This window comes from Entelurus aequoreus, linkage group LG21 (genome assembly GCF_033978785.1).
Source record: "Entelurus aequoreus isolate RoL-2023_Sb linkage group LG21, RoL_Eaeq_v1.1, whole genome shotgun sequence".
NCBI classification, from domain to species: Eukaryota; Metazoa; Chordata; class Actinopteri; order Syngnathiformes; family Syngnathidae; genus Entelurus; species Entelurus aequoreus.
Window position 1 is genome coordinate 6,381,996 of NC_084751.1, and position 27,324 is coordinate 6,409,319.

At 42.8% G+C, this 27,324-nt stretch overlaps 3 protein-coding genes across 8 annotated transcripts in view; 2 read left to right on the forward strand and 1 right to left on the reverse strand.

Moving 5' to 3' along the window:
• The first annotated feature begins 776 nt into the window (after positions 1-776).
• Positions 777-10,156, forward strand: LOC133638225 (APOBEC1 complementation factor-like). Of its 4 annotated transcripts, none has more exons than XM_062030607.1 (13): positions 777-925; positions 2,643-2,791; positions 2,843-2,977; positions 4,975-5,105; positions 5,176-5,414; positions 5,474-5,638; positions 5,707-5,804; positions 8,148-8,285; positions 8,347-8,491; positions 9,201-9,439; positions 9,503-9,627; positions 9,704-9,847; positions 9,920-10,156. In XM_062030607.1, the coding sequence occupies exons 2-12, from the start codon at positions 2,690-2,692 to the stop codon at positions 9,843-9,845; spliced, it is 1,659 nt and encodes a 552-aa protein (XP_061886591.1). In that variant the 5' UTR covers positions 777-925; positions 2,643-2,689; the 3' UTR covers positions 9,846-9,847; positions 9,920-10,156. The 4 variants fall into 4 exon arrangements, with proteins under 4 accessions (XP_061886591.1, XP_061886588.1, XP_061886590.1 ...); XM_062030604.1 differs by having other exon boundaries at positions 9,704-9,837; XM_062030606.1 differs by having other exon boundaries at positions 9,201-9,412; positions 9,704-9,837.
• Positions 10,031-27,324, reverse strand: part of LOC133638224 (medium-chain acyl-CoA ligase ACSF2, mitochondrial-like) — a 34,179-nt gene continuing 16,885 nt past the window's right edge. For all 3 annotated transcript variants that reach the window (XM_062030603.1, XM_062030601.1, XM_062030602.1), the window contains exons 11-17: positions 14,283-14,390; positions 14,136-14,187; positions 12,817-12,916; positions 12,102-12,243; positions 11,931-12,041; positions 10,462-10,530; positions 10,031-10,337 (exon numbers count right to left, since the gene is read on the reverse strand). In XM_062030603.1, coding sequence (XP_061886587.1) covers positions 10,275-10,337; positions 10,462-10,530; positions 11,931-12,041; positions 12,102-12,243; positions 12,817-12,916; positions 14,136-14,187; positions 14,283-14,390 — 645 coding nt within the window. In that variant the 3' untranslated portion in view covers positions 10,031-10,274. The remainder of the gene's footprint in view (positions 10,338-10,461; positions 10,531-11,930; positions 12,042-12,101; positions 12,244-12,816; positions 12,917-14,135; positions 14,188-14,282; positions 14,391-27,324) is intronic.
• Positions 24,535-26,850, forward strand: LOC133638962 (chondroadherin-like). The gene is made up of 3 exons (XM_062032015.1): positions 24,535-25,305; positions 26,149-26,312; positions 26,570-26,850. The coding sequence occupies exons 1-3, from the start codon at positions 24,535-24,537 to the stop codon at positions 26,709-26,711; spliced, it is 1,077 nt and encodes a 358-aa protein (XP_061887999.1). The 3' UTR covers positions 26,712-26,850.

Here is a 27,324-nt window from a genome sequence, read left to right on the forward strand (position 1 = left end):
ACACACACTGACAGACAGATAGACACACACACACACAGACAGATAGACACACACAGACAGACAGATAGACACACACACACACACAGACAGATAGACACACACAGACAGATAGACAGACACACACAGACAGACACACTCATACACAGACAGACAGACAGACAGATAAACACACACAGACAGACAGACAGATAGACACACACACTCACACACACAGACACGTGTGTACACACACTCACACAGTCCTCTGCTGCCCTCTGCTGGGTATTTTGTATTTATCTTTATGGTATTTATCTTTCTTCAACTTTTGACACTTCCTGTTGTGTAGCAACTCTTCTTCTTCATCATCATCATATTTGATGTTTACGTCCCTCAAGTAAACACACACACACACACACACACACACACATCCTAATATTATTAATAATCATACCATCAAGTGGGAGTTTATGTTTGTTATGTCTGAATGTGTGCCTGTGGGTCAATGTGTGTGTGTGTGTGTGTGAAAATGTGCAAGTGTTTTTGTGTTTCTGTGTGTGTGTGTGTGTGTGTGTTGCCCCCAAGTGGCCTAATTGAAACACTGATTTTAATTTATGTTCAATTGGTTGAGTTGTCAAAACAAATGACATCTTCACACTAAAATGATTTACTGAGGACAACACACACACACGTACACACACATACACACGTACACACACACACACACAGCCACAGTGTGTGTGCACAGATAGCAGCAGGTTAAACATTAATGGTAGCTTGTAAAGCTAACACCAAGACAGTGAACCTTTGGAGTTTGATATGATGGCCTCACACACACACACACACACACACACACACACACACACACACACACACACACACACACACACACACACGGTCAGAATGACACAGGTGTGAGTGTAGGAGGTTGATCTCTGAAATTGCTCAGGTGAGTTCTTCTATTTTTTATGGCAACAAAGATGTGGTAAATAAAAATGTAGACATAAAGTACGTCTATTGACTTTAAACGGGCGTAAGTGAGGCAAGGTGCTAACATGCTAACTACCGTGCTAACTGCGTGTGTCCGAATCGTTCATATTGAAGCTAAAGTTATTTTTGTGATAACTCACTATTTCACTATTTGATCCATGACTGTATAATTCTTCAACATTTAATAATAATAATAATAATTTATCTATTTAATCCATGATTGTATAATTCTTCAACATTTAATAATAATAATAATTTAACTATTTGATCTATGATTGTATAATTCTTCAACATTTAATAATAATAATAATTTCACTATTAATCCATGATTGTATAATTCTTCAACATTTAATAATAATAATAATAATAATTTATCTATTTAATCCATGATTGTATAATTCTTCAACATTTAATAATAATAATAATTTCACTATTAATCCATGATTGCATCATTCTTCAACATTTAATAATAATAATGATTATTATTATTATTTCACTATTTGATCCATGGTTGTATAATTCTTTACTATATTATCTGGACTTTTAATATAATTTTATTTATTTGAATATTATTGCATTATTTAATAAATATTTATTGTTATTTTAATGTAATTTTATTTTTTTTAAATATTATTGTATTATTTAATAGATAGTTATTATTCTTTACATTGTTTTATGATTTTTTAAACATCATTATATTATCTAATAAACATGTATTATTATTGAAATATAATTCATTATCTTTAAGTAGTATATTCTTAGTATTGTTTTATTTTTTTCAAATATGTTATTTAGTATTTAATAAATATGTATTATTATTCTAATATAATTAATTATCTTTAAGTATTATTCATTAAATATTATTTTATTATTTCATCAATATTTACTATTTATTAAAGATCATTTATTATCATGAACTATTATTCCTTAAATATGATTTTAATTCTTTAAATAATCTTGTATTTTTCTTCCCTTTTTATTATTCAATAAAATAATGATTTAAAAGTTATTTATGTTGTTTGTTACTTTTTATGATTTAAAAGTTATTTATGTTGTTGTTTGTTACTTTTTATGATTTAAAAGTTATTTATGTTGTTGTTTGTTACTTTTTATGATTTAAAAGTTATTTATGTTTGTTACTTTTTATGATTTAAAAGTTATTTATGTTGTGTTTGTTACTTTTTATGATTTAAAAGTTATTTATGTTGTTGTTTGTTACTTTTTATGATTTAAAAGTTATTTATGTTGTTGTTTGTTACTTTTTATGATTTAAAAGTCATTTATGTTGTTTATTATTTTTATGATTTAAAAGTCATTTATGTTGTTTATTATTTTTATGATTTAAAAGTTATTTATGTTGTTGTTTGTTACTTTTTATGATTTAAAAGTTATTTATGTTGTTGTTTATTATTTTTATGATTTAAAAGTCATTTATGTTGTTACTTTTTATGATGTAAAGGTTATTTATGTGGTTGATTATTTGATTTATTTATGTAAATATTGTTCTTTGTTCCTCATTATTCTTGGAATATAATTTCAAGCTCAAACCGCCCCGCCAGCCCATTGGTGGACAAGGGGGTCATGTGACCTCTCAGGCAAACCACCAGGCGGCCGAGGGTCAAACTGCTGACCTTTGACCTCCACTGCCACCATGTGACGTGTCCTTGTTTTGGCAGCGAGCGCGGCTAATTAGCTTGATTTGCTAAGCTGTCAATCAAAGCCAATGGAAACCAATCAGAGCGCAGGAGAGGACGAACTGGCGGGGATGCCAAAGGAGGCGGGGCTAAGGGCGCTGGTGCAGCGAACGGGATATCGTCTGCAGCAGGTGAGGCCGCACGTCCTCGTCTTTGTCCGCCGCTAACGCTCTTCCCGCCAGGAGAACGGTCAGCGGCGCTATGGCGGCCCCCCGCCCGGCTGGGATGCCCCGCCCCCCGAGAGAGGAAGTGAGATCTTCGTGGGAAAACTACCTCGAGATCTGTTCGAGGACGAGCTGGTGCCGCTGTGCGAGAAGGTGGGACTTCCTGTCTGCTCTCACAACTTCCTGTCTGCTCGCTCAACTTCCTGTCTGCTCTCACAACTTCCTGTCTGCTCGCTCAACTTCCTGTCTGCTCTCACAACTTCCTGTCTGCTCGCTCAACTTCCTGTCTGCTCTCACAACTTCCTGTCTGTTCACTCAACTTCCTGTCTGCTCACTCAACTTCCTGTCTGCTCACTCAACTTCCTGTCTGCTCACTCAACTTTCTGTTTGCTTGCTCAACTTCCTGTCTGCTTGCTCAACTTCCTGTCTGCTTGCTCAACTTTCTGTTTGCTTGCTCAACTTCCTGTCTGCTTGCTCAACTTTCTGTTTGCTTGCTCAACTTCCTGTCTGCTTGCTCAACTTTCTGTTTGCTTGATCAACTTCCTGTCTGCTTGCTCAACTTCCTGTCTGCTTGCTCAACTTTCTGTTTGCTTGCTCAACTTCCTGTCTGCTTGCTCAACTTCCTGTCTGCTTGCTCAACTTTCTGTTTGCTTGCTCAACTTCCTGACTGCTTGCTCAACTTTCTGTTTGCTTGCTCAACTTCCTGTCTGCTTGCTCAACTTTCTGTTTGCTTGCTCAACTTCCTGTCTGCTTGCTCAACTTCCTGTCTGCTCACTCAACTTCCTGTCTGCTCGCTCAACTTCCTGTCTGCTTACTCAACTTTCTGTTTTCTTGCTCAACTTTCTGTTTGCTTGCTCAACTTCCTGTCTGCTTGCTCAACTTTCTGTTTTCTTGCTCAACTTTCTGTTTGCTTGCTCAACTTCCTGTCTGCTTACTCAACTTTCTGTTTGCTTGCTCAACTTCCTGTCTGCTTGCTCAACTTTCTGTTTGCTTGCTCAACTTTCTGTTTGCTTGCTCAACTCCCTGTCTGCTTGCTCAACTTTCTGTTTGCTTGCTCAACTTCCTGTCTGCTCGCTCAACTTCCTGTCTGCCTGCTCAACTTCCTGTCTGCTCGCTCAACTTCCTGTTTGCTCGCTCAACTTCTTGTTGCCTGTCAACTTCCTGTTTCTCGCTCAACTTCCTGTTTGCTTGACCAACTTCCTGTGTGCTTGCTTAACTTCCTGTCTGCTCCCTCAACTTCCAGTTTCTCACTCAACTTCCTGTCTGCTTACTCAACTTCCTGTTTGCTCGCTCAACTTCCTGTCTGCTCGCTCAACTTCCTGTCTGCTTGCTCAACTTTCTGTTTGCTTGCTCAACTTCCTGTCTGCTTGCTCAACTTTCTGTTTGCTTGCTCAACTTCCTGTCTGCTTGCTCAACTTTCTGTTTGCTTGCTCAACTTCCTGTCTGCTTGCTCAACTTTCTGTTTGCTTGCTCAACTTCCTGTCTGCTTGCTCAACTTTCTGTTTGCTTGCTCAACTTCCTGTCTGCTTGCTCAACTTTCTGTTTGCTTGCTCAACTTCCTGTCTGCTTGCTCAACTTTCTGTTTGCTTGCTCAACTTCCTGTCTGCTTGCTCAACTTCCTGTCTGCTCACTCAACTTCCTGTCTGCTCGCTCAACTTCCTGTCTGCTTACTCAACTTTCTGTTTGCTTGCTCAACTTTCTGTTTGCTTGCTCAACTCCCTGTCTGCTTGCTCAACTTTCTGTTTGCTTGCTCAACTTCCTGTCTGCTCGCTCAACTTCCTGTCTGCCTGCTCAACTTCCTGTCTGCTCGCTCAACTTCCTGTTTGCTCGCTCAACTTCTTGTTGCCTGTCAACTTCCTGTTTCTCGCTGAACTTCCTGTTTGCTTGACCAACTTCCTGTGTGCTTGCTTAACTTCCTGTCTGCTCCCTCAACTTCCTGTTTCTCGCTCAACTTCCTGTCTGCTTACTCAACTTTCTGTTTGCTCACGCAACTTCCAGTTTCTCACTCAACTTCCTGTCTGCTTACTCAACTTCCTGTTTGCTTGCTCAACTTCCTGTCTGCTCGCTCAACTTCCTGTCTGCCTGCTCAACTTTCTGTTTGCTCGCTCAACTTCCTGTTTGCTTGCTCAACTTCCTGTCTGCTGGCTCAGTTCGGGAAGATCTACGAGGTGAGGATGATGATGGATTTCAACGGGAACAACCGCGGCTACGCCTTCGTCACCTTCGCCAGCAAACAGGAAGCCAGGGCGGCCATGAAGCAGCTCAACAACTACGAGATCAGGTGAACTCCGCCGGCGACTGGTTGCCACGCCAGCCGCTGACCGCCGTCCTTGACTCCGCCCCTGTGGCAGGAACGGCCGCCTCCTGGGCGTCTGCGCCAGCGTGGACAACTGCCGTCTCTTCGTGGGCGGCATCCCCAAAGGCAAGCAGCGCGAGGAGATCCTGGCGGAGGTGAGGAAGGTGACGGACGGCGTGGTGGACGTCATCGTGTATCCCAGCGCCGCCGACAAGTCCAAAAACCGCGGATTCGCCTTCGTGGAGTACGAGAGTCACCGGGCGGCCGCCATGGCTCGCCGCAAACTGTTGCCAGGTAACCGCGCTCGCCTCCGCCTCGTCCCCGCGCGGGTCACTTCCTGTTTGTCCGCACAGGTCGCATCCAGCTGTGGGGTCACGCCATCGCCGTGGACTGGGCGGAGCCTGAGGTGGAGGTGGACGAGGACACCATGGCGACAGTGAAGATCCTCTACGTGAGGAACTTGATGCTGCAGACCAGCGAGGAGAGCATCCAGAAGGAGTTCAACGCCGTCAAAGCAGGTGTCCGTCCGTCCGCACGCCGCCGCCTTCGTGCGCCTGACCTCTGACCCCAGCACTGTGTGGCGCAGGCGCGGTGGAGCGGGTCAAGAAGATCCGCGACTACGCCTTCATCCACTTCACACACCGCCAGGACGCCATCGACGCCATGGCGGCCCTCGACGGCAAGGTGAGTCCTGCCGTCAAACGCGCTAGGGTCAAACACACCAAGGTCAAACACGCTAACGTCGAACACGTCAAACACACCAAGGTCAAACACACCAAGGTCAAACATGCTAAGGTCAAACACACCAAGGTCAAACACACCAAGGTCAAACACGCTAACGTCGAACACGTCAAACACACCAAGGTCAAACACACCAAGGTCAAACATGCTAAGGTCAAACACACCAAGGTCAAACACACCAAGGTCAAACACGCTAACGTCGAACACGTCAAACACACCAAGGTCAAACATGCTAAGGTCAAACACACCAAGGTCAAACATGCTAAGGTCAAACACACCAAGGTCAAACACACTATGGTCGAACACACCAAGGTCAAACACGCTAACATCGAACACGTCAAACACACTACGGTCAAACACGCTAAGGTCAAACACACTAAGGTCAAACACGCTAACGTCGAACACGTCAAACACACCAAGGTCAAACACACCAAGGTCAAACATGCGAAGGTCAAACACACCAAGGTCAAACACACCAAGGTCAAACACGCTAACGTCGAACACGTCAAACACACCAAGGTCAAACACACCAAGGTCAAACACACCAAGGTCAAACATGCTAAGGTCAAACACACCAAGGTCAAACACGCTAACGTCGAACACGTCAAACACACCAAGGTCAAACATGCTAAGGTCAAACATGCTAAGGTCAAACACACCAAGGTCAAACACACTATGGTCGAACACACCAAGGTCAAACACGCTAACATCGAACACGTCAAACACACTACGGTCAAACACGCTAAGGTCAAACACACCAAGGTCAAACACACTATGGTCGAACACACCAAGGTCAAACACGCTAACGTCGAACACGTCAAACACACTCAGGTCAAACACGCTAAAGTCAAACACACCAAGGTCAAACACGCTAACGTCAAACACACCAAGGTCAAACACGCCAAGGTCAAACACACCAAGGTCAAACACACCAAGGTCAAACACGCTAAGGTCAAACACACCAAGGTCAAACACGCTTAGGTCAATTACACCAAAGTCAAACACACTATGGTTAAACACACCAAGGTCAAACACACCAAGGTCAAACACGCTTAGGTCAAACACACTATGGTCAAACACACCAAGGTCAAACACGCTAACGTCGAACACGTCAAACACACCAAGGTCAAACACACCAAGGTCAAACACGCTAACATCGAACAGGTCAAACACACCAAGGTCAAACACGCTAACGTCGAACACGTCAAACACACCAAGGTCAAACACGCTAACGTCGAACACGTCAAACACACCAAGGTCAAACACGCTAACGTCGAACACGTCAAACACACCAAGGTCAAACACGCTAAGGTCAAACAAGCTAAGGTCAAACACACCGAAGTCCAACACACCAAGGTCAAACCTGCTAACGTTGAACACGTCAAACACACCAAGGTCAAACACGCCAACATCAAACACACCAAGGTCAAACAAGCTAAGGTCAAACACGTCAAACACACCAAGGTCAAACACGCTAAGGTCAAACAAACTAAGGTCAAACGCGCCAAAGTCAAACACACCAAGGTCAAACAAGCTAAGGTCAAACACGCCAACGTCAAACACACCAAGGTCAAACAAGCTAAGGTCAAACATGCTGAGGTCAAACACATCAAACACACCAAGGTCAAACAAGCTAAGGTCAAACATGCTAAGGTCAAACACGTTAAGGTCAAACACGCTAATGTCAAACATGCTAACGTGGACTAACGTGGTCTAACGTGGTCTGACGTGAACTAACGTGGTCTAACAGGGTCTAACGTGGACTAACGTGGTCTGACGTGGACTGACGTGGTCTTACATGGACTAACGTGGTCTAACGTGGACGATCATGGACTAACGTGGTCTGACGTGGTCTTACATGGACTAACGTGGTCTAACGTGAACTAACGTGGACAATCATGGACTAACGTGGTCTAACGTGGACTAACGTGGACTAAAGTGGTCTAATGTGGACTAACGTGGTCTAACGTGAACTAACGTGGACGATCATGGACTAACGTGGTCTAACGTGGACTGACGTGGTCTTACATGGACTAACGTGGTCTAACGTGAACTAACGTGGACGATCATGGACTAACGTGGTCTAACGTGGACTAACGTGGACTAAAGTGGTCTAACGTGGACTAACGTGGACTAACGTGGTCTAACGTGGACTGACGTGGTCTAACGTGGTCTAACGGGGTCTAACATGGACTAACGGGGTCTAACGTGGACTAATGTGGACTAACTGGGTCTAACGGGGTCTAACGTGGACTAACGTGGTCTAACGCTGTCTCTGGATGGCAGGTTGTGGACGGCTCGCCCATCCAGGTGACGCTGGCCAAGCCAGTGGACAAGGACAACTATGTGCGCTACACGCGAGGAACGGGAGGACGAGGAAGCTCACTGCTGCAGGCCGACTATGCCGCCTACACCTTGGGCCAGGTGGGAGGAGCTTAGATAGGTCGAATGACACCTGAAATACCTGTCCCCTCCCCCTCTTTAGGTGTACGACCCGTCTGTGGCCTACCTTGGTGCGCCCGTCTTTTACGCCCCGCAGGCTTACGCCGCCGTCCCTGGCCAGTTCCGCTTCCCGGCGGCTAAAGGTCACGTTGGAGGACGCGGTCTGCTCAGAACGCCCTCCGTGCGAGGTGAGCGCCGTTTTCTTTTTCCGGTTTACCTTTGCAAGCAAATCACTTCTGCTGGCTGTTGACAGACGCACAAGACCTGCCCTACGCTAACGTTAGTCTATCATGCTATGCCAACTAACATGTCCTATGTTATGCTAACTAACGTCTATTATGCTATGCTAACTAATGTGTTCTATTCTATGCTAACTTTCATGTTCCATGCTATGCTAACTAATGTGTTCTAAGTTATACTAATAAGGTCTACTATATTGTGCTACCTTTCATTTTCTATCCTATGCTAACTAAGGTGTTCTAAGCTATGCTAATTTGGGTGTGCTATGCTATGGTAACTAAGGTGTGCTATGCTAACTGTCATGTTCAAATCTATGCTAACTGACCTGTTTTATTTTATGCTAACTAACGTGTGCTATCCTATGCTAACTATGATGTCCTATGCTAACTACCGTGTTGTGTGCTATGCTAATTCTAAGCTATGCTAACTAGCCTGTTGTGCGCTATGCTAACTAGCATGTTTGACATTAACGAGTCCAAAAGTAGCGCCGGCGGTCTTGTGCTGTGGGCGGCCTTGTGCCGTGGTCAGTCCAGTAGAAGTTGGAATCACCAAACACGGAGAATGTTGTGAATGATCTGCCAAAGTGGAGGAGATGATCTTGCTTGTCTTGATTTGAAGTGATTTCATTGATTTCGCTGCCTTTTCGGTCTCCTGTAGAAATTTACATGACTGTACCTGTAGGGGCCGCTGGGGTGCGGGGGCTGGGTGGGCGGGGCTACCTTAGCTACGCTGCGGCTGGTGGAGCCGCGTGCCGCGAGGGAGGAGCCTCCTTCGGGGCGAAGGCGGACAAGCCGGCGGAGGAGAAGCTCTATGACCTTCTGCCCGGGATGGAGCTGACCCCCATTGCCCCGGCCACCATGAGCATCAAGGTGGGCGCCATTAAGCCGGCGCCGCAGGTAAGAGCCCACGCCCCTGCGGCCAGAAGGCAAGAGAAGCCGGTGACCAGGATTGTGTGGCAGGTTCTGGAGGAAGTGTGTCAGAAGAACAACTGGGGTCAGCCCGTGTACCAGCTGCACTCGGCCATCGCACCGGACCAGCGGCCGCTCTTCCTCTACAAGATCAGCATCCCGGCGCTCGCCAGCACGTACGCACCCTACCTCGCCGCCGCCGCCGCTCCTTTCTTCCCGTAGTCGTATGACCGAGTAGCTGGCTTCCCGCAGGCCCCCCTTCACGCCTGCCAAGCTGAGCGCCGCCGTGGACGAAGCTAAGGTGCACGCCGCCGAGCACACGCTGCACACGTTGGGCCTGCAGGTGGAGGGCGCCGCAGAGGCCGTGGCCACAGTCGCCTTCCCAGGTACGTGAAGGTCCGTACCCACCGCTAACACGCTGGCGTCCTGCCGGGGCGCAGGGAGTGAAGGCATGGCCCTCTCTTGCAGGTTACGCTCTAGGGAGCCCAGCGCCGTCCGCCTCCCAGCTGAAGTCTCTGGGTCAGGACGTGACGGCCTACGCCGCCTACGAGGGCTACCCCGCCTTTGCCCTGGCAACACAGCGACACAGCGACGGATATGGCGTCTTCTAGGGCTTTTATTTTGAAGGTGGCCAGTTTATGACGTTTGAACCTTCTTTGTAGTTGAGGATGTTTCATTCAGTATTAAAGCCTTTTTACAAACAAATCCACTTCCTGTCCAAAAGCATCCAAAGCCCTACACTACATCCTGTCCACAAACAGGAAGGGGAGGAGCTAGGACTCATTTTAGGGAAGGCCACCAGAGGGAGACATTAACACGAAGTTCATGTTTTCATTCCGATCCCCAGCTGCTCCTGCACCTGCGCACGCAGTTCCTGCTTCTGCACCTGGAAACAGGAAACAGGAAGTGCCCGTCAGCTTCCTTATTCACTTCCTACTTGCTGACTTGTACACTTGCTTCCTTTCTCCTTGCTTCCTAACCACTGACTTAATTTCATTCTTCAACTTTACCTTCCCAGTCACCGTCAGCGGGAAACTGCCCACAAAGACCACGTAGCGAGGAACCTTGAAGTGGGACAGCTGCAACACACACACACACACACACTCGTTAGGGCCACACTCGTTAGGGTGACACTTGTTAGGGTGACACTTGTTAGCAAGGAACCTTGAAGTGGGACAGCTGCAACACACACACACACACACACACTTGTTAGGGCCACACTCGTTAGGGTGACACTCGTTAGGGTGACACTCGTTAGGGTGACACTTGTTAGCAAGGAACCTTGAAGTGGGACAGCTGCAACACACACTCGTTAAGGCCACACTCGTTAGGGCCACACTCGTTAGGGTGACACTCGTCAAGGTGAAACTTGTTAGGGGGACACTCGTTAGGGCGTCACTCGTTAGGGTGACACTCGTTAGGGGGACACTTGTCAGGGTGACACTCGTTAGGGCCACACTCGTTAGGGCCACACTCATTAGGGTGACCCTCGTTAGGGTGACACTTGCTAGGGTAACACTTGTTAGGGCGACACTCGTCAGGGTGACACTTGAGGTGACACTTGACGTGGCACTTGAGGTGACACTCGTTAGGGTGAAACTTGAGGTGACACTTGAGGTGACACTCGTTAGGGTGAAACTTGAGGTGACACTTGAAGTGACACTTGAGGTGACACTCGTTAGGGTGAAACATGAAGTGACATTTGAGGTGACAGTTTAGGTGACACTCGTTAGGGTGAAACTTCAGGTGACACTTGAGGTGACACTCGTTAGGGTGAAACTTGAAGTGACATTTGAGGTGACACTTGAGGTGACACTTGTTAGGGTGAAACTTGAGGTGACACTTGAGGTGACATTTGAGGTGACACTCGTTAGGGTGAAACTTGAGGTGACACTCGTTAGGGTGAAACTTGAAGTGACATTTGAGGTGACACTCGTTAGGGTGAAACTTGAGGTGACACTTGAGGTGACATTTGAGGTGACACTTAAGGTGACACTTGAGGTGACACTCGTTAGGGTGAAACTTGAGGTGACAATTGAGGTGACACTCGTTAGGGTGAAACTTGAAGTGACACTTGAGGTGACACTTAAGGTGACACTTGAGGTGACACTCGTTAGGGTGAAACTTGAGGTAACACTTGAGGTGACAATTGAGGTGACACTCGTTAGGGTGAAACTTGAGGTAACACTTGGTGACAATTGAGGTGACACTCGTTAGGGTGAAACTTGAGGTGACACTTGAGGTGACACTTAAGGTGACACTTGAGGTGACACTCGTTAGGGTGAAACTTGAGGTAACACTTGAGGTGACAATTGAGGTGACACTCGTTAGGGTGAAACTTGAGGTAACACTTGGTGACAATTGAGGTGACACTTGAGGTGACACTCGTTAGGGTGAAACTTGAGGTGACACTTGAGCTGACATTTGAGGTGACACTTGAGGTGACATTTGAGGTGACACTTGTTAGGGTGACACTTACCTTTCCTCTGCAGAAATTCTTGATGTCGTCCTCAGTGAGTTCCTGGTCATCTGTCACTTTCACACATGCACAAATCTCTTCCCCCATGCGGGGGTCATCCACCCCCACCACCTGACACACACACACACAGGTGAGAAGTGGTGGTGAAGGGTGTGTAAGGTGTGCACTCACCTGCACTTCTTTGACTTTGGGGTGTGTGTGGATGAACTGTTCCAGCTCAGCAGGGTAAATGTTCTCTCCTCCTCGGATGATCATGTCCTTGATGCGACCTTGCAGGCGACAGTAGCCAAACACGTCCAAGCTGCCCAGGTCCCTGACACACACACACACACACACACACACACACACACACACACACATACACACACACACACACACACATACACACACACACGTACACAGACACACGTACACACATACACACAAGTACACACACATACACACACACACACACACACATACACACACACACGTACACAGACACACGTACACACATACACACAAGTACACACACATACACGCACACACACACATACACACACACACGTACACAGACACACACACACGTACACAGACACACACGTACACACATACACACACACACAAGTACACACACATACACGCACACACACACGTACACACATACACACACACACAAGTACATACACACACACGCGTACACACACATACACACACGTACACACACATACACACACACAAGTACACACACATACACACACACGTACACACACATACACGTACACACGTACACACACACACACATACACACACATACACGTACACACATACACACAAGTACACACATGTACACACACACACATATATAGAAGCAGTGTGCCAACAGTTGTGGGTGTGGTGGACTCACCCGGTCTTGTACCATCCATCTGGAGTGATGCACAGGTTTGTCATGTGGGGGTCGTTCCAGTACCCCAACATGACACAGTAGCCACGGATCAGGATCTCACCTGAACACCCCAGAGCAGGGGTCACCAACCTTTTTGAAACCAAAAGCTACTTCTTGGGTAGTGATTAATGCGAAGGGCTACCAGTTTGATACACACTTCAATAAATTGCCAGAAATAGCCAATTTGCTCAATTTACCTTTAACGCTATGTTATTATTAATAATTAATGATATTTACGCTTAATTGAACGGTTTAAAAGAGGACAAAACACGAAAAAAAATGACAATTACATTTTGAAACATAGTTTATCTTCAATTTCGACTCTTTAAAATTCAAAATTCAACCGAAAAAAAGAAGAGAAAAACTTAAAAAAAAGAATTTATGGAACACCATTAGTAATTTTTCCTGATTAAGATTAATTTTAGAATTTTGATGACATGTTTTAAATAGGTTAAAATCCAATCTAAACTTTGTTAGAATATATAACAAATTGGACCAAGCTATATTTCTAACAAAGACAAATCATTATTTCTTCTAGATTTTCCAGAACAAAAATTTTAAAAGAAATTCAAAAGACTTTGAAATAAGATTTAAATTTGATTGTACAGATTTTCTGGATTTGCCAGAATATTTTTTTTAAATTTTAATCATAATAAGTTTGAAGAAATATTTCACAAATATTCTTCGTCGAAAAAACAGAAGCTAAAATGAAGAATTAAATTAAAATGTATTTATTATTCTTTACAATAAAAAAAATACATTTACTTGAACATTGATTTAAATTGTCAGGAAAGAAGAGGAAGGAATTTAAAAGGTAAAAAGGTATATGTGTTTAAAAATCCTAAAATCATTTTTAAGGTTGTATTTTTTCTGTAAAATTGTCTTTCTGAAAGTTATAAGAAGCAAAGTAAAAACATTAATGAATTTATTTAAACAAGTGAAGACCAAGTCTTTAAAATATTTTCTTGGATTTTAAGTTATCAAATTCTATTTGAGTTTTGTCTCTCTTAGAATTAAAAATGTCGGGCAAAGCGAGACCAGCTTGCTAGTAAATAAATACAATTTAAAAAATAGAGGCAGCTCACTGGTATGTGCTGCTATTTGAGCTATTTTTAGAACAGGCCGGCGGGCTACTCATCTGGTCCTTACGGGCTACCTGGTGCCCGCGGGCACCGCGTTGGTGACCCCTGCCCCAGAGGAACCAAGTGATGCACAGGTGTGTCATGTGGGGGTCGTTCCAGTCCCCCACATGACACAGTAGCCACGGATCAGGATCTCACCTGAACACCCCAGAGGAACCATCTCCCCGCTGCTTGGGTTCACAATTTTAGCCTGTGGACACGCCCACAACATGTGATGCAATCTTTGGCTTTGAAAATGTGCTGTGGTCAAGTGGGTGAGTGGGTGAGTGGGTGAGTGGGCGGTACCTCAGTGTGGTCCATGATGTAGCCCACAGTCTCACACCTCCTCTCCAGGTTGTCCAAGGGCGAGCCACAGAATGTCACAGGACTGTTCTCTGTGGTTCCATATCCTATCTACATGATATACATACTTTATTACATGTTGTTATGATGGTGTCTGTTACTACATTATATATATATATATATATATATGTATTATATATATATATATATATATATATATATATATATATATATATATATACTTTATTACCATATTGTTATGAAGGTGTCTGTTACTACATTATATATATATATATATATATATATATATATATATATATAATATATATACATATATATATATATATATGTATATATATATATATATATATATATATATATACTTTATTACATATTGTTATGAAGGTGTCTGTTACTACATTATATATATATATATACTTTATTACATATTGTTATGAAGGTGTCTGTTACTACATTATATATATATATATATATATATATATAATATATATTATATATATATACTTTATTACATATTGTTATGAAGGTGTCTGTTACTACATTATATATATATATATATATATATATATATATATATATATATGTACTTTATTACATTTTGTTATGAAGGTGTCTGTTACTACATTATATATATATATATATATATATATATATATATATATATATATATATATATATATATATATATATATATATATGTACTTTATTACATATTGTTATGAAGGTGTCTGTTACTACATTATATATATATACACTAGCATTCAAAAGTTTGGGTGGTGACATGTAAATGTGGTTATTTTGAAGGAAAAGCACTGTACTTTTCAATGAAGATAAACTTGAAACTAGTCTTAACTTTACAGAAATACACTCTATACATTGCTAATGTGCTAAATGACTATTCTAGCTGCAAATGTCTGCTTTTTGGTGCAATATCTACATAGGTGTATAGAGGCCCATTTCCAGCAACTATCACTCCAGTGTTCTAATGGTACAATGTGTTTGCTCATTGGCTCAGAAGGCTAATTGATGATTAGAAAACCCTTGTGCAATCATGTTCACACATCTGAAAACACTTTAGCTCGTTACACAAGCTACAAAACTGACCTTCCTTTGAGCAGATTGACTTTCTGGAGCATCACATTTGTGGGGTCAATTAAACGCTCAAAATGGCCAGAAAAAGAGAACTTTCATCTGAAACTACACAGTCTATTCTTGTTCTTAGAAATGAAGGCTCGAACACTAAATTGTTTGGGTGACCCCAAACTTTTGAACAGTAGTGTATATACTTTATTACATATTGATATGATGGTGTCTGTTACTACATTATATATATATATATATATATATATATATATATATATATAATATATATATATATATATATATATATATATATATATGTATATGTATATATATTTATATATACTTTGTTACATATTGTTATGAAGGTGTCTGTTACTACATTATATATATATATATATATATATATATATATATATATATATATACTTTATTACATGTTGTTATGAAGGTGTCTGTTACTACATTATATATACTTTATTACATGTTATGAAGGTGTCTGTTACTACATTATATATATATATATATATATATATATATATATATATATATATATATATATATACTTTATTACATGTTGTTATGAAGGTCTCTGTTACTACATTTTATGTATATATATATACTTTATTACATGTTGTTATGAAGGTGTCTGTTACTACATTATATATATATATATACTTTATTACATATTGTTATGAAGGTGTCTGTTACTACATTATATATATATACTTTATTACATGTTGTTATGAAGGTGTCTGTTACTACATTATATATATATATATATATATATATATATATATATATATATATACATTATATATATATATACTTTATTACATGTTGTTATGAAGGTGTCTGTTACTACATGATACATATATATATATATATATATATATATATATATATATATATATATATATATATATATATATATATATATATATATATACTTTATTACATGTTGTTATGAAGGTCTCTGTTACTACATTTTATGTATATATATATACTTTATTACATGTTGTTATGAAGGTGTCTGTTACTACATTATATATATATATATATACTTTATTACATATTGTTATGAAGGTGTCTGTTACTACATTATATATATATATACTTTATTACATGTTGTTATGAAGGTGTCTGTTACTACATTATATATATATATATATATATATATATATATATATATATATATATATATATATATATATATACATTATATATATATACTTTATTACATGTTGTTATGAAGGTGTCTGTTACTACATGATACATATATATATATATATATATATATATATATATATATATACTGATGGAAGTGGATAATTACATATATCCATATTTAATAGTTACTTCTTTTGTATCTCCTATAGTCATATTTTAATCAGCTAATGTTTCGTCTGGTACAAAGTGCTTGCATTACGAGTGTCCTTGCTGAGAGAGTCAGAGCGTTGAATATTCTCTCTGCTTGAGATTCCCATAACATTCTTGAGATAAGGGGCACAAAGCGGTGCTGGGCTAGCAGACAACAGGTGGGGAGGAGGGAGGGGAAGAGGGGGTAGAACAGAACGTCTCTGGGGGGTGGGAGCGAGGGACGAATTGAAGAACACAGCACTTCCGTGGGTTTTGGGGGAGATCGATCTTGGCTGGGCTAGGGAACGCTTCTGTACTGGATTGGTCTCACGTTTGTTTTCAAAGCTTTGAGAATAAACCACAAAATACCAACTACTGCCTGGTGATCAATTTAAACTTTAGCTTATGTGCCATAAAAAGAACTTGGGAGTGACCAGAAACTTAAATTCCCTGGAGGAACATCTGGTCAAACGCAACAATTTGGGGGCTCGTCCGGGATGGCACGCTGTTGATTGACGACTTCTTGCAATCTTCTGCGCAGACTCACTTGGCCAAAAAAGTTAAGGTAAGCAGAGCCTTTTTCTAAAATCTGCATTAGGAGTCTGAACTGAAGTTTGCAAGTCAAACACTGTTTTGTATCCCAGGCACAGAGTGGTGATTTTGATAGATTTATTGCATTTTTGCTGAACCTGCCATTACATAATAGTTGTACATAGTGGTCAACTCACGTCATTGTGTCTAGACTACCGTGACGGGCAGTTTCATTGACGAGTGAACTAATAGTTGGGTGTAAACTTACCCTGGGAATTTGGTCTTCCCTTAACGAGCTCGGGTTGCGAGATCCTAGTGCGATACAGCACTGAAACGTAAGGAAACGGCTGGAGGCCATTTGTAAAAGGTACAATAAAGATTCCCGGGTTGCGAGATCCTAGTGCGATACGGCACTGAAACGTAAGGAAACAGCTGGAGGCCATTTGTAAAAGGTACAATAAAGATTCCCGGGTTGCGAGATCCTTGTGGCTTTGGACACTGGAAAAAAGGAAATAGACACAATGGCCACGGAGTGTGACAGACAGGAATGTGATGGCGGTCAGGGAAAAATGTGATGAATCATTACTGTTTAATGGTCAATTGAATGTACTGTTGTCGACAATGAAATTAGCAGGTAGAGTTTAAAAAGAAAGAAAAAAAGAGAACGTTCCTTGAAAGGGTTAAGAGGGAGTTTACAACACTCGTAAAGTCAAGAACTCAAACGTTTGGTAAATTAAGAAAAGGAACTGGAAGTTTTATGGTAAAGTGAAACGAAGACAGAGAGCTTTCGTGAAGCTTTTTGCTTGTGTGTGTGTGTGTGTGTGTGTGTGTGTGTGTGTGTAAGCACTTGCTTGTGTGTGTGTGCTGCTGATTGCTTGTGTGTGTGTGTGTGTGTGTGTGCGTGAGCTGGTGGCAATGGGAAAAAAAGTGAGAGAAAAACGAAATGCAGCGAAAGAACCGATAATTAATGAGACAAATATGATAAAATGGATGGACTGGTCTTTCGCCTATCGCGCGGCGTCATATTATTTAAACGACCCGCCCAGACTTTGATTAGGCCACTGCCCCCGTCGGATGCAAACAACATACTCTGGTAAGTTGTGCCCATCGTCCCTTTTATGTTGTTTTGGGGGTTGACCTGACTGATACAGACTCTAAAGGAATTATTAAAATTAATGTCCTTGAGAGGGCGTTGACTACCTCTACACCTTCTGTAGCACCTTAAAGGGAAACTTCGGTTTTTTTCAACCTGGGCCCTGTTTTCATAATTTTTTCTGTATATGTGAGTGCTGGATAAAACATTTTTTGAGGTCGCGCCAGTATTGAGCAGGGCAGGCAGCCTCCAGCCCAGCTAACGCTCGTACACAGGGCAACTGGCTCTCGTCAAAATTCGGCCTATAAACATGCATTTTTTTCACACTGACAGGCTCAGATAGTTACAATGAGTGTCCGACAACATACTAGAAAGGAGAAATTAACGTATGTCTCTACCTTTAGCTGGAGATCGCTGTGTGTTGTGAGCTGTGTCCAAATCTCACCACGCTACAAATCTCGTTCCGAAATCTCGCGATAACTCGCGACAAAACACCGGTGGAAAAACAGTTACCTGACTGAGGTGAAGAGAGATGACTGAAGTGATTTTCTGCCTCCACTATAAAACTAAAATAACAGTCTTCGGTAATCCAACAGAAAATCACTTCAGTCATCTCTCTTCACCTCAGTCAGGTAACTGTTTTTCCACCGGTGTTTTGTCGCGAGTTATCGCGAGATTTCGGAACGAGATTTGTAGCGTGGTGAGATTTGGACACAGCTCACAACAAACAGCGATCTCCAGCTAAAGGTAGAGACATACGTTAATTTCTCCTTTCTAGTATGTTGTCGGACACTCATTGTAACTATCTGAGCCTGTCAGTGTGAAAAAAATGCATGTTTATAGGCCGAATTTTGACGAGAGCCAGTTGCCCTGTGTACGAGCGTTAGCTGGGCTGGAGGCTGCCTGCCCTGCTCAATACTGGCGCGACCTCAAAAAATGTTTTATCCAGCACTCACATATACAGAAAAAATTATGAAAACAGGGCCCAGGTTGAAAAAAACCGAAGTTTCCCTTTAAGTACCACCCCACCTCGGTGGTGTTTCAAAGGCTCTCACATCTGTGCGTGCTAATGACATCACCACCGAAGGCCTGGTAACTTTGACCTTAGGAGCGGGTGCAGACAACCTGTGGCTCAGGTGGATGCCAAAACCTGGGTGACTGTGTTGCTTGTTCCGCTGGACGTCCCTTTCCCCACACTTATCCCGCCCCTTTTAAGTTGACTGACATAAATGGCTCAAACTGTCTTATCTCCTTGTTTTCTGAACCCACGCCGCCAGGGTGCGATTTGTTGGCTAGTGTATACCCTCCTGTAGACAATTCCATCCGACTTCTTCCCTTTGTGGCCCAAAAGCTGAATTACATGTGTTTTCAATTTACAGGACCCTCTTCGTCCCCCAACAATTTGGGTGACATTAACCCTTCCTGGTGCACCACACTGATAGATGGCTCAAGGATAGGCCCTTGGGCACGAGCTGACTTATTCTGGTATTGTGGGGAGCACAGATTGTACATTAGAATCCCGACGTCAGCCGTTGGGCTTTGTGCTATGGTTAGACTGGTGACCCCACTCACCCTAGTGGGTACCAAATTAACACCCCTTGGAACTCCTGTTTCAGCTGCCTCTCTAACTCCCTGCCGACGCCGCCATGTTTTATCTCGGAGGAGTGTAACGGGCTCCTTCGATTTGACGAGAAACCCTGATGGTGTTTACTTTGATGCAATAGGCCAACCTAGGGGGGTCCCCTCACAACATAAATTGTGGTGTGAATCCTGTGCAGGTTTCGAAAACCTTCCTATCATTGTTTTTTTTTTATTGATTGAGACTTTTATTAGTAGGTTGCACAGTGAAGTACATATTCCGTACAATTGACCACTAAATGGTAACACCCGAATAAGTTTTTCAACTTGTTTAAGTCGGGGTCCACTTAAATTGATTGATGATACAGATATATACTATCATATATACTATCATCATAATACAGTCATCACACAAGATAATCACATTGAATTATTTACATTATTTACAATCAGGGGTGTGGAGGAGGAGGGGGGGGATATGGACATCAAGTAGTGGACATAGAGAGAGAGAGAGAGAGGGATCAGAAGGCATAAGAAAAAGTATCTGCATTTGATTGTTTACATTTGATTATTAGCAATCTATGGTGCTATTTTCCCTGTGACTGCTACTAAAAATGTTGAACGCATTAACTATGTTTTTTATAATCTGTTGAGACTGACCAACCTGACTCGTGACGCCGTTGAAGGACTTGCTGAACAACTTGACCCGACCTCCCACATGGCCATCCAGAACCGCATAGCCCTTGATCGCATCCTAGCCAAGGAAGAAGGTGTGTGTGCAATGTTTGGTGACCAATGCTGTACCTTCATTCCTAACAACACTGCCCCCGATGGTTCAGTTCAGAGGGCCTTAGAGGGCCTCCAGACCCTGTCTAAGGAACTTACTGAAGTTTCAGGGGTCTCTGACCCCTTCAAAGATTGGCTACAGAGCACATTTGGCAGGTGGACTGACCTAATTAAGTCTGTCCTGGTCTCAATTGGAGTTTTTTTGGCCATCATAGCCTCATGTGGTTGCTTTATCGCCCCTTGTGCTAAGTCTTTATGCACCCGCATCATTGTTAGAACTGTAGAAGGTCAACCCCACCCTGTTACTGGACTCGTTATGTCTTTGAAGGGGGTCAAGCAAAATGGAGACTTTCGAGAATTGTTGGTTTCCTTCCCTGACCATGACGACATTGACGTGGACTCCCTCCATCTATCTCCCATGTAACTATGCTGTTGTTTTATTGCTAGCTTGCTCCAAAAGAAAAAAAACAGCACCTACTTTAATGTGGGGCGTGCTTTCCAAGTGTTGTACTAATGGTAAAGATCTTTTTAGAAGATCTTGAAGGGGGATTGACGGAAGTGGATAATTACATATATCCATATTTAATAGTTACTTCTTTTGTATCTCCTATAGTCATATTTTAATCAGCTAATGTTTCGTCTGGTACAAAGTGCTTGCATTACGAGTGTCCTTGCTGAGAGAGTCAGAGCGTTGAATATTCTCTCTGCTTGAGATTCCCATAACATTCTTGAGATAAGGGGCACAACGCAGTGCTGGGCTAGCAGACAACAGATGGGGAGGAGGGAGGGGAAGAGGGGGTAGAACAGAACGTCTCCGGGGGGTGGGAGCGAGGGACGAATTGAAGAACACAGCACTTCCGTGGGTTTTGGGGGAGATCGATCTTGGCTGGGCTAGGGAACGCTTCTGTACTGGATTGGTCTCACGTTTGTTTTCAAAGCTTTGAGAATGAACCGCAAAATACCAACTACTGCCTGGTGATCAATTTAAACTTATGTGCCATAAAAAGAACTTGGGAGTGACCAGAAACTTAAATTCCCTGGAGGAACATCTGGTCAAACGCAACAATACTTTCTTACATATTGTTATGAAGGTGTCTGTTACTACATTATATATATATATATATATATATATATATATATATATATATATATATATATATATATATATATATATATATATATATATATATATATATATATATATATATATATATATATATATATACTTTATTACATGTTGTTATGAAGGTGTCTGTTACTACATTATATATATATATATATATATATATATATATATATATATATATATATATATATATATATATATATATATATATGTATATATATATATATATATATATATATGTATACTTTATAAAGGTGTCTGTTACTACATTATATATATATACTTTATTACATGTTGTTATGAAGGTGTCTGGTACTACATTATACAGTGTATATATATATATATATATATATATATATATATATATATGTATATATATATATATATATATATATATATATATATATATATATATATATATATATATATATACTTTATTACCTATTGTTATGAAGGTGTCTGTTACTACATTATATATATACTTTATTACATGTTGTTATGAAGATGTCTGTTACTATATTATATACAATATATATATATATATATATATATATATATATATATATATATATATATATATATATATATATATATATATATATATATATATATATATGGTTTATTGCATATTGTTATGAAGGTGTCTGTTACTACATTATACAAACCCTGTTTCCATATGAGTTGTGAAATGGTGTTAGATGTAAATATAAAGTGAATACAATGATTTGCAAATCCTTTTCAAGCCATATTCAGTTGAATATGCTACAAAGACAACATATTTCATGTTCAAACTGATAAAAAAAAATTTTTTTGTAAATAATCATTAACTTTAGAATTTGTTGCCAGCAACACGTGACAAAGAAGTTGGGAAAGGTGGCAATAAATACTGATAAAGTTGAGGAATGCTCATCAAACACTTATTTGGAACATCCCACAGGTGAACAGGCTAATTGGGAACAGGTGGGTGCCATGATTGGGGATAAAAACAGCTTCCCAAAAACTGCTCAGTCTTTCACCAGAAAGGATGGGGCGAGGGTCACCACTTTGTCCACAAGTGCGTGAGCAAATAGTCAAACAGTTTAAGAACAACATTTCTCAAAGTGCAATTGCAAGAAATGTAGTGATTTCACCATCTACGCTCCATAATATCATCAAAAGGTTGAGAGAATGTGGAGAAATCACTGCAGGTAAGCAGCATGGCCGGAAACCAACATTGAATGAGCGTGACCTTCCATCCCTCAGACGGCACTGTATCAAAAAGCGACATCAATCTCTAAAGGATATCACCACATGGGCTCAGGAACACTTCAGAAAACCACTGTCAGTAACTACAGTTGGTCGCTACATCTGTAAGTGCAAGTTAAAACTCTACTATGCAAAGCCAAAGCCATTTATCAACAACACCCAGAAACACCGCCGGCTTCTCTGGGCCCGAGATCATCTAAGATGGACTCATGCAAAGTGGAAAAGTGTTCTGTGGTCTGACGAGTCCACATTTCAAATTGTTTTTGGAAATATTCCACATCGTGTCATCCGCCCCAAAGGGGAAGTGAACCATCCAGACTGTTATCCACGCAAAGTGTAAAAGCCAGCATGTGTGATGGTATGGGGGTGTATTAGTGGCCAAGACATGGGTAACTTACACATCTGTGAAGGCACCATTAATGCTGAAAGGTACATACAGCTTTTGGAGCAACATATGTTGCCATCATGGACGCCCCTGCTTATTTCAGCAAGACAATGCTAAGCCACATTCAGCACGTGTTACAACAACGTGGCTTCATAGTAAAAGAGTGCGGGTACTTTCCTGGCCCGCCTGCAGTCCAGACCTGTCTCCCATGGAAAATGTGTGGCGCATTATGAAGCCTAAAATACGCCAGCGGAGACCCCGGACTGTTGAACCACTGAAGCTCTACATAGAACAAGAATGGAAAAGAATTCCACTTTCAAAGCTTCAACAATTAGTCTCCTCACTTCCCAATCCTTTACTGAGTGTTGTTAAAAGGAAAGGCCATGTAACACAGTGGTGAACATGCCCTTTCCCAACTACTTTGTCACGTGTTGCAGCCATGAAATTATAACTTAAATATTATTTGCAAAAAATAAATACATTTTATGAGTTGAACATGAAATATGTTGTCTTTGTAGCATATTCAACTGAATATGGCTTGAAAAGGATTTGCAAATCATTGTATTCTGTTTATATTTACATCTAACACCATTTACCAACTCATATGGAAACAGGGTTTGTATATATATATATATATACTTTATTACATGTTGTTATGAAGGTGTCTGTTACTACATGATATATATACTTGCAGTGTGTATATTGTACATATGACATGTTGTTATGAAGGTGTTATTACATATATAAAACGTTGATGGCGGGTCTTGAAGGTGTCTTAGAGGCTTTGAAGGGCACTCCCATTAGCTGCCTCTTACTAGCGTCCTTTTAATGTTTAGACTGCAGAAAAGGGCCGTGCCTCCTGATGAATGTGAAAGTGTGCAGTTCCCTCGTCAAAAGTTCCGTGCCAGGAATGTGGGGATGAAGAAAGGTCACACTTCCTCTCACGGAGCTTGTCAATGTGAGCAGTGTTCGTCTGAGGGGCGTCCTCCCTCAATCAGGACCCCGCCCACTCCCCTTTCCCCCGCGCCCGCTCAGTCTGCGCTCAGACGACATGCGCTGCCTGCTGCTGCTGCTGCTGGGCACCTTCCGGATGGCCGGGGGGGCGCCCAGCCAGTGCCCGGAACCCTGCCATTGCCACGGCGACCTGCAGCACGTCATCTGTGACGGCGTGGGCCTGAAGAAGATCCCCCGCGTGTCCCAGTCCACCCGCCTGCTCAACCTGCAGAGGAACGCGCTGGGCAGCGTTCCCAGCGGCGCCTTAGGCGAGAGCGGCGGCCTGGTGTCGCTGCACATGCAACACTGCCAGCTGCGCCACATCGCCGCGCACGCCTTCAAGGGGCTGACCAAGCTGGTCTACCTTTACCTGTCCCACAACCACATCAGCAGCATCCAGCCCTCCGCCTTCCACGACCTGGCCCAGCTCACCTACCTCCACCTGGACCACAACCGGATGGGCGAGCTGGCCAAGGGAATGTTCTCGCCGCTGGTCAACCTCTTCGTGCTGCGCCTGGACCACAACAAGCTTCGCCAGCTGCGGCCCAGAGCCTTCGCCGGCGCCAAAGATCTGCGCTGGCTGCACCTGAGCGCTAACGAGCTGAGCACGCTGCACGCCGGCTCCCTGGACGCCGTGGAGAACCTGGCCGTGCTGCACCTGGACCGCAACAAGATGGCCGCCTATCCCGCTGCCGCCCTCAGCAAGCTGCGCGTGCTGGAGGAGTTGGTGCTGAGCAGGAACCCCATGAGGAGCCTCCCCGACCACGCCTTCCAGAGCTTCGGCCGCTACGTGGAGAAGCTCCACTTGGACCACATGGGCTTGGAGAAGGTCAGTGGGCGGGGCCACACTCCATCTTTCTTTCCACAGCCCAGGTAAACACGCTATTTTTAGCCTGCGCACACAAACGCTTCCCACCGCAGGCTGGACGGCGGCCATATTCCCTGCTGGACGGCGGCCATCTTCCCTGCTGGACGGCGGCCATCTTCCCTGCTGGATGGCGGCCATCTTCCCTGCTGGATGGCGGCGCCGCAGTGGAAATTTCCAAAGAGCTTTTCTCACTTTGTGGAGTCACACCTGGACGAAGATTTTAGCGCCTGGCGGTGTTGACTCTTCTTCTCTTCCTGCACATGTCCCCCGCCGCCCTTGTGGCCACGCCCACAAACTGGCGGTGTTGACTCTTCTTGTCTTCCTGCACGTGTTCCCCGCCGCCCTTGTGGCCACGCCCACAAACTGGCGGTGTTGACTCTTCTTCTCTTCCTGCACGTGTCCCCCGCCGCCCTTGTGGCCACGCCCACAAACTGGCGGTGTTGACTCTTCTTGTCTTCCTGCACGTGTCCCCCGTCGCCCTTGTGGCCACGCCCACAAACTGGCGGTGTTGACTCTTCTTGTCTTCCTGCACGTGTCCCCCGCCGCCCTTGTGGCCACGCCCACAAACTGGCGGTGTTGACTCTTCTTGTCTTCCTGCACGTGTCCCCCGTCGCCCTTGTGGCCACGCCCACAAACTGGCGGTGTTGACTCTTCTTGTCTTCCTGCACGTGTCCCCCGCCGCCTTTGTGGGCGTGGCCACAAACTGGCGGTGTTGACTCTTCTTCTCTTCCTGCACATGTCCCCCGCCGCCTTTGTGGGCGTGGCCACAAACTGGCGGTGTTGACTCTTCTTCTCTCCCTGCAGATGTCCCCCGCCGCCTTTGTGGGCGTGACCGCGCTCACCTCACTGCACCTGGACAACAACAAACTGCACTCGCTGCCCTCAAGTCTCAACTTGTCAACACTCGCCAACTTCACGCTCAACAACAACCCCTGGACTTGTACCTGCCAGCTGGCACCTCTACGCAGGTAATAGCCCCGCCCCCTGCACACACACACTCACGTGCACGCTCACACACTTAAACACACACACTCACGTGCACGCTCACAGATTTAAACACACACACTCACGTGCACGCTCACACACTCACGTGCACGCTCACAGATTTAAACACACACACTCACGTGCACGCTCACAGACTACACGCACACACAGACTCACACACACACAGACTTACACACAAACCCCCCACCCGCCCCCACCAACAGCTGGTGTGGTCCCACAGGTGGATGGAGGGGCGGAGCCAGCGAGCAGACGCAGTGTGTGCTGGGCCGCCACCTGAGCGAGGCAAGCAGGTGGGCGAGAGCGCCGCCTTGACGGGCTGCAAGGTGAAGGCCAAGAAGGCCAAGATGGCCGCTCGTCAATAAACAGCTGACACACTCCTTCTGTTTCCTGGCACAACAACTTTCACTTTCACTTCTTTATGCTAACCTGTTAGCCAGCTCAGCTTGTTGTTGGCGTCAAATTGTTGGCGTCGACTTGATGATGCGACTTTACACGCAATAAAGAAACGTTGCACATAATAATAGTGTAATAAATGATACAACTATATAATAATAGTGTAATAAATGATACAACTATATAATGATAGTGTAATAAATGATACAACTATATAATAATAGTGTAATAAATGATACAACTATATAATAGTGTAATAAATGATACAACTATATAATAATAGTGTAATAAATGATACAACTATATAATAATAGTGTAATAAATGATACAACTATACAATAATAGTGTAATAAATGATACAACTATACAATAATAGTGTAATAAATGATACAACTATATAATAATAGTGTAATAAATGATACAACTATACAATAATAGTGTAATAAATGATACAACTATACAATAATAGTATAATAAATGATACAACTATATAATAATAGTGTAATAAATGATACAACTATATAATGATAGTGTAATAAATGATACAACTATACAATAATAGTGTAATAAATGATACAACTA

Excerpts from the sequence above, each read along its gene's own strand:
- LOC133638225 (XM_062030604.1), top strand. The coding sequence starts at position 2,690 with ATGGAAACCAATCAGAGCGCAGGAGAGGACGAACTGGCGGGGATGCCA. Across the intron at positions 2,978-4,974 it reads TGGTGCCGCTGTGCGAGAAG|TTCGGGAAGATCTACGAGGT; the intron begins GTGGGACTTCCT and ends CTGCTGGCTCAG. Across the intron at positions 5,415-5,473 it reads TCGCCGCAAACTGTTGCCAG|GTCGCATCCAGCTGTGGGGT; the intron begins GTAACCGCGCTC and ends TTGTCCGCACAG.
- LOC133638962 (XM_062032015.1), top strand. The coding sequence starts at position 24,535 with ATGCGCTGCCTGCTGCTGCTGCTGCTGGGCACCTTCCGGATGGCCGGG. Across the intron at positions 25,306-26,148 it reads ACCACATGGGCTTGGAGAAG|ATGTCCCCCGCCGCCTTTGT; the intron begins GTCAGTGGGCGG and ends CTCTCCCTGCAG. Across the intron at positions 26,313-26,569 it reads CAGCTGGCACCTCTACGCAG|GTGGATGGAGGGGCGGAGCC; the intron begins GTAATAGCCCCG and ends GTGGTCCCACAG.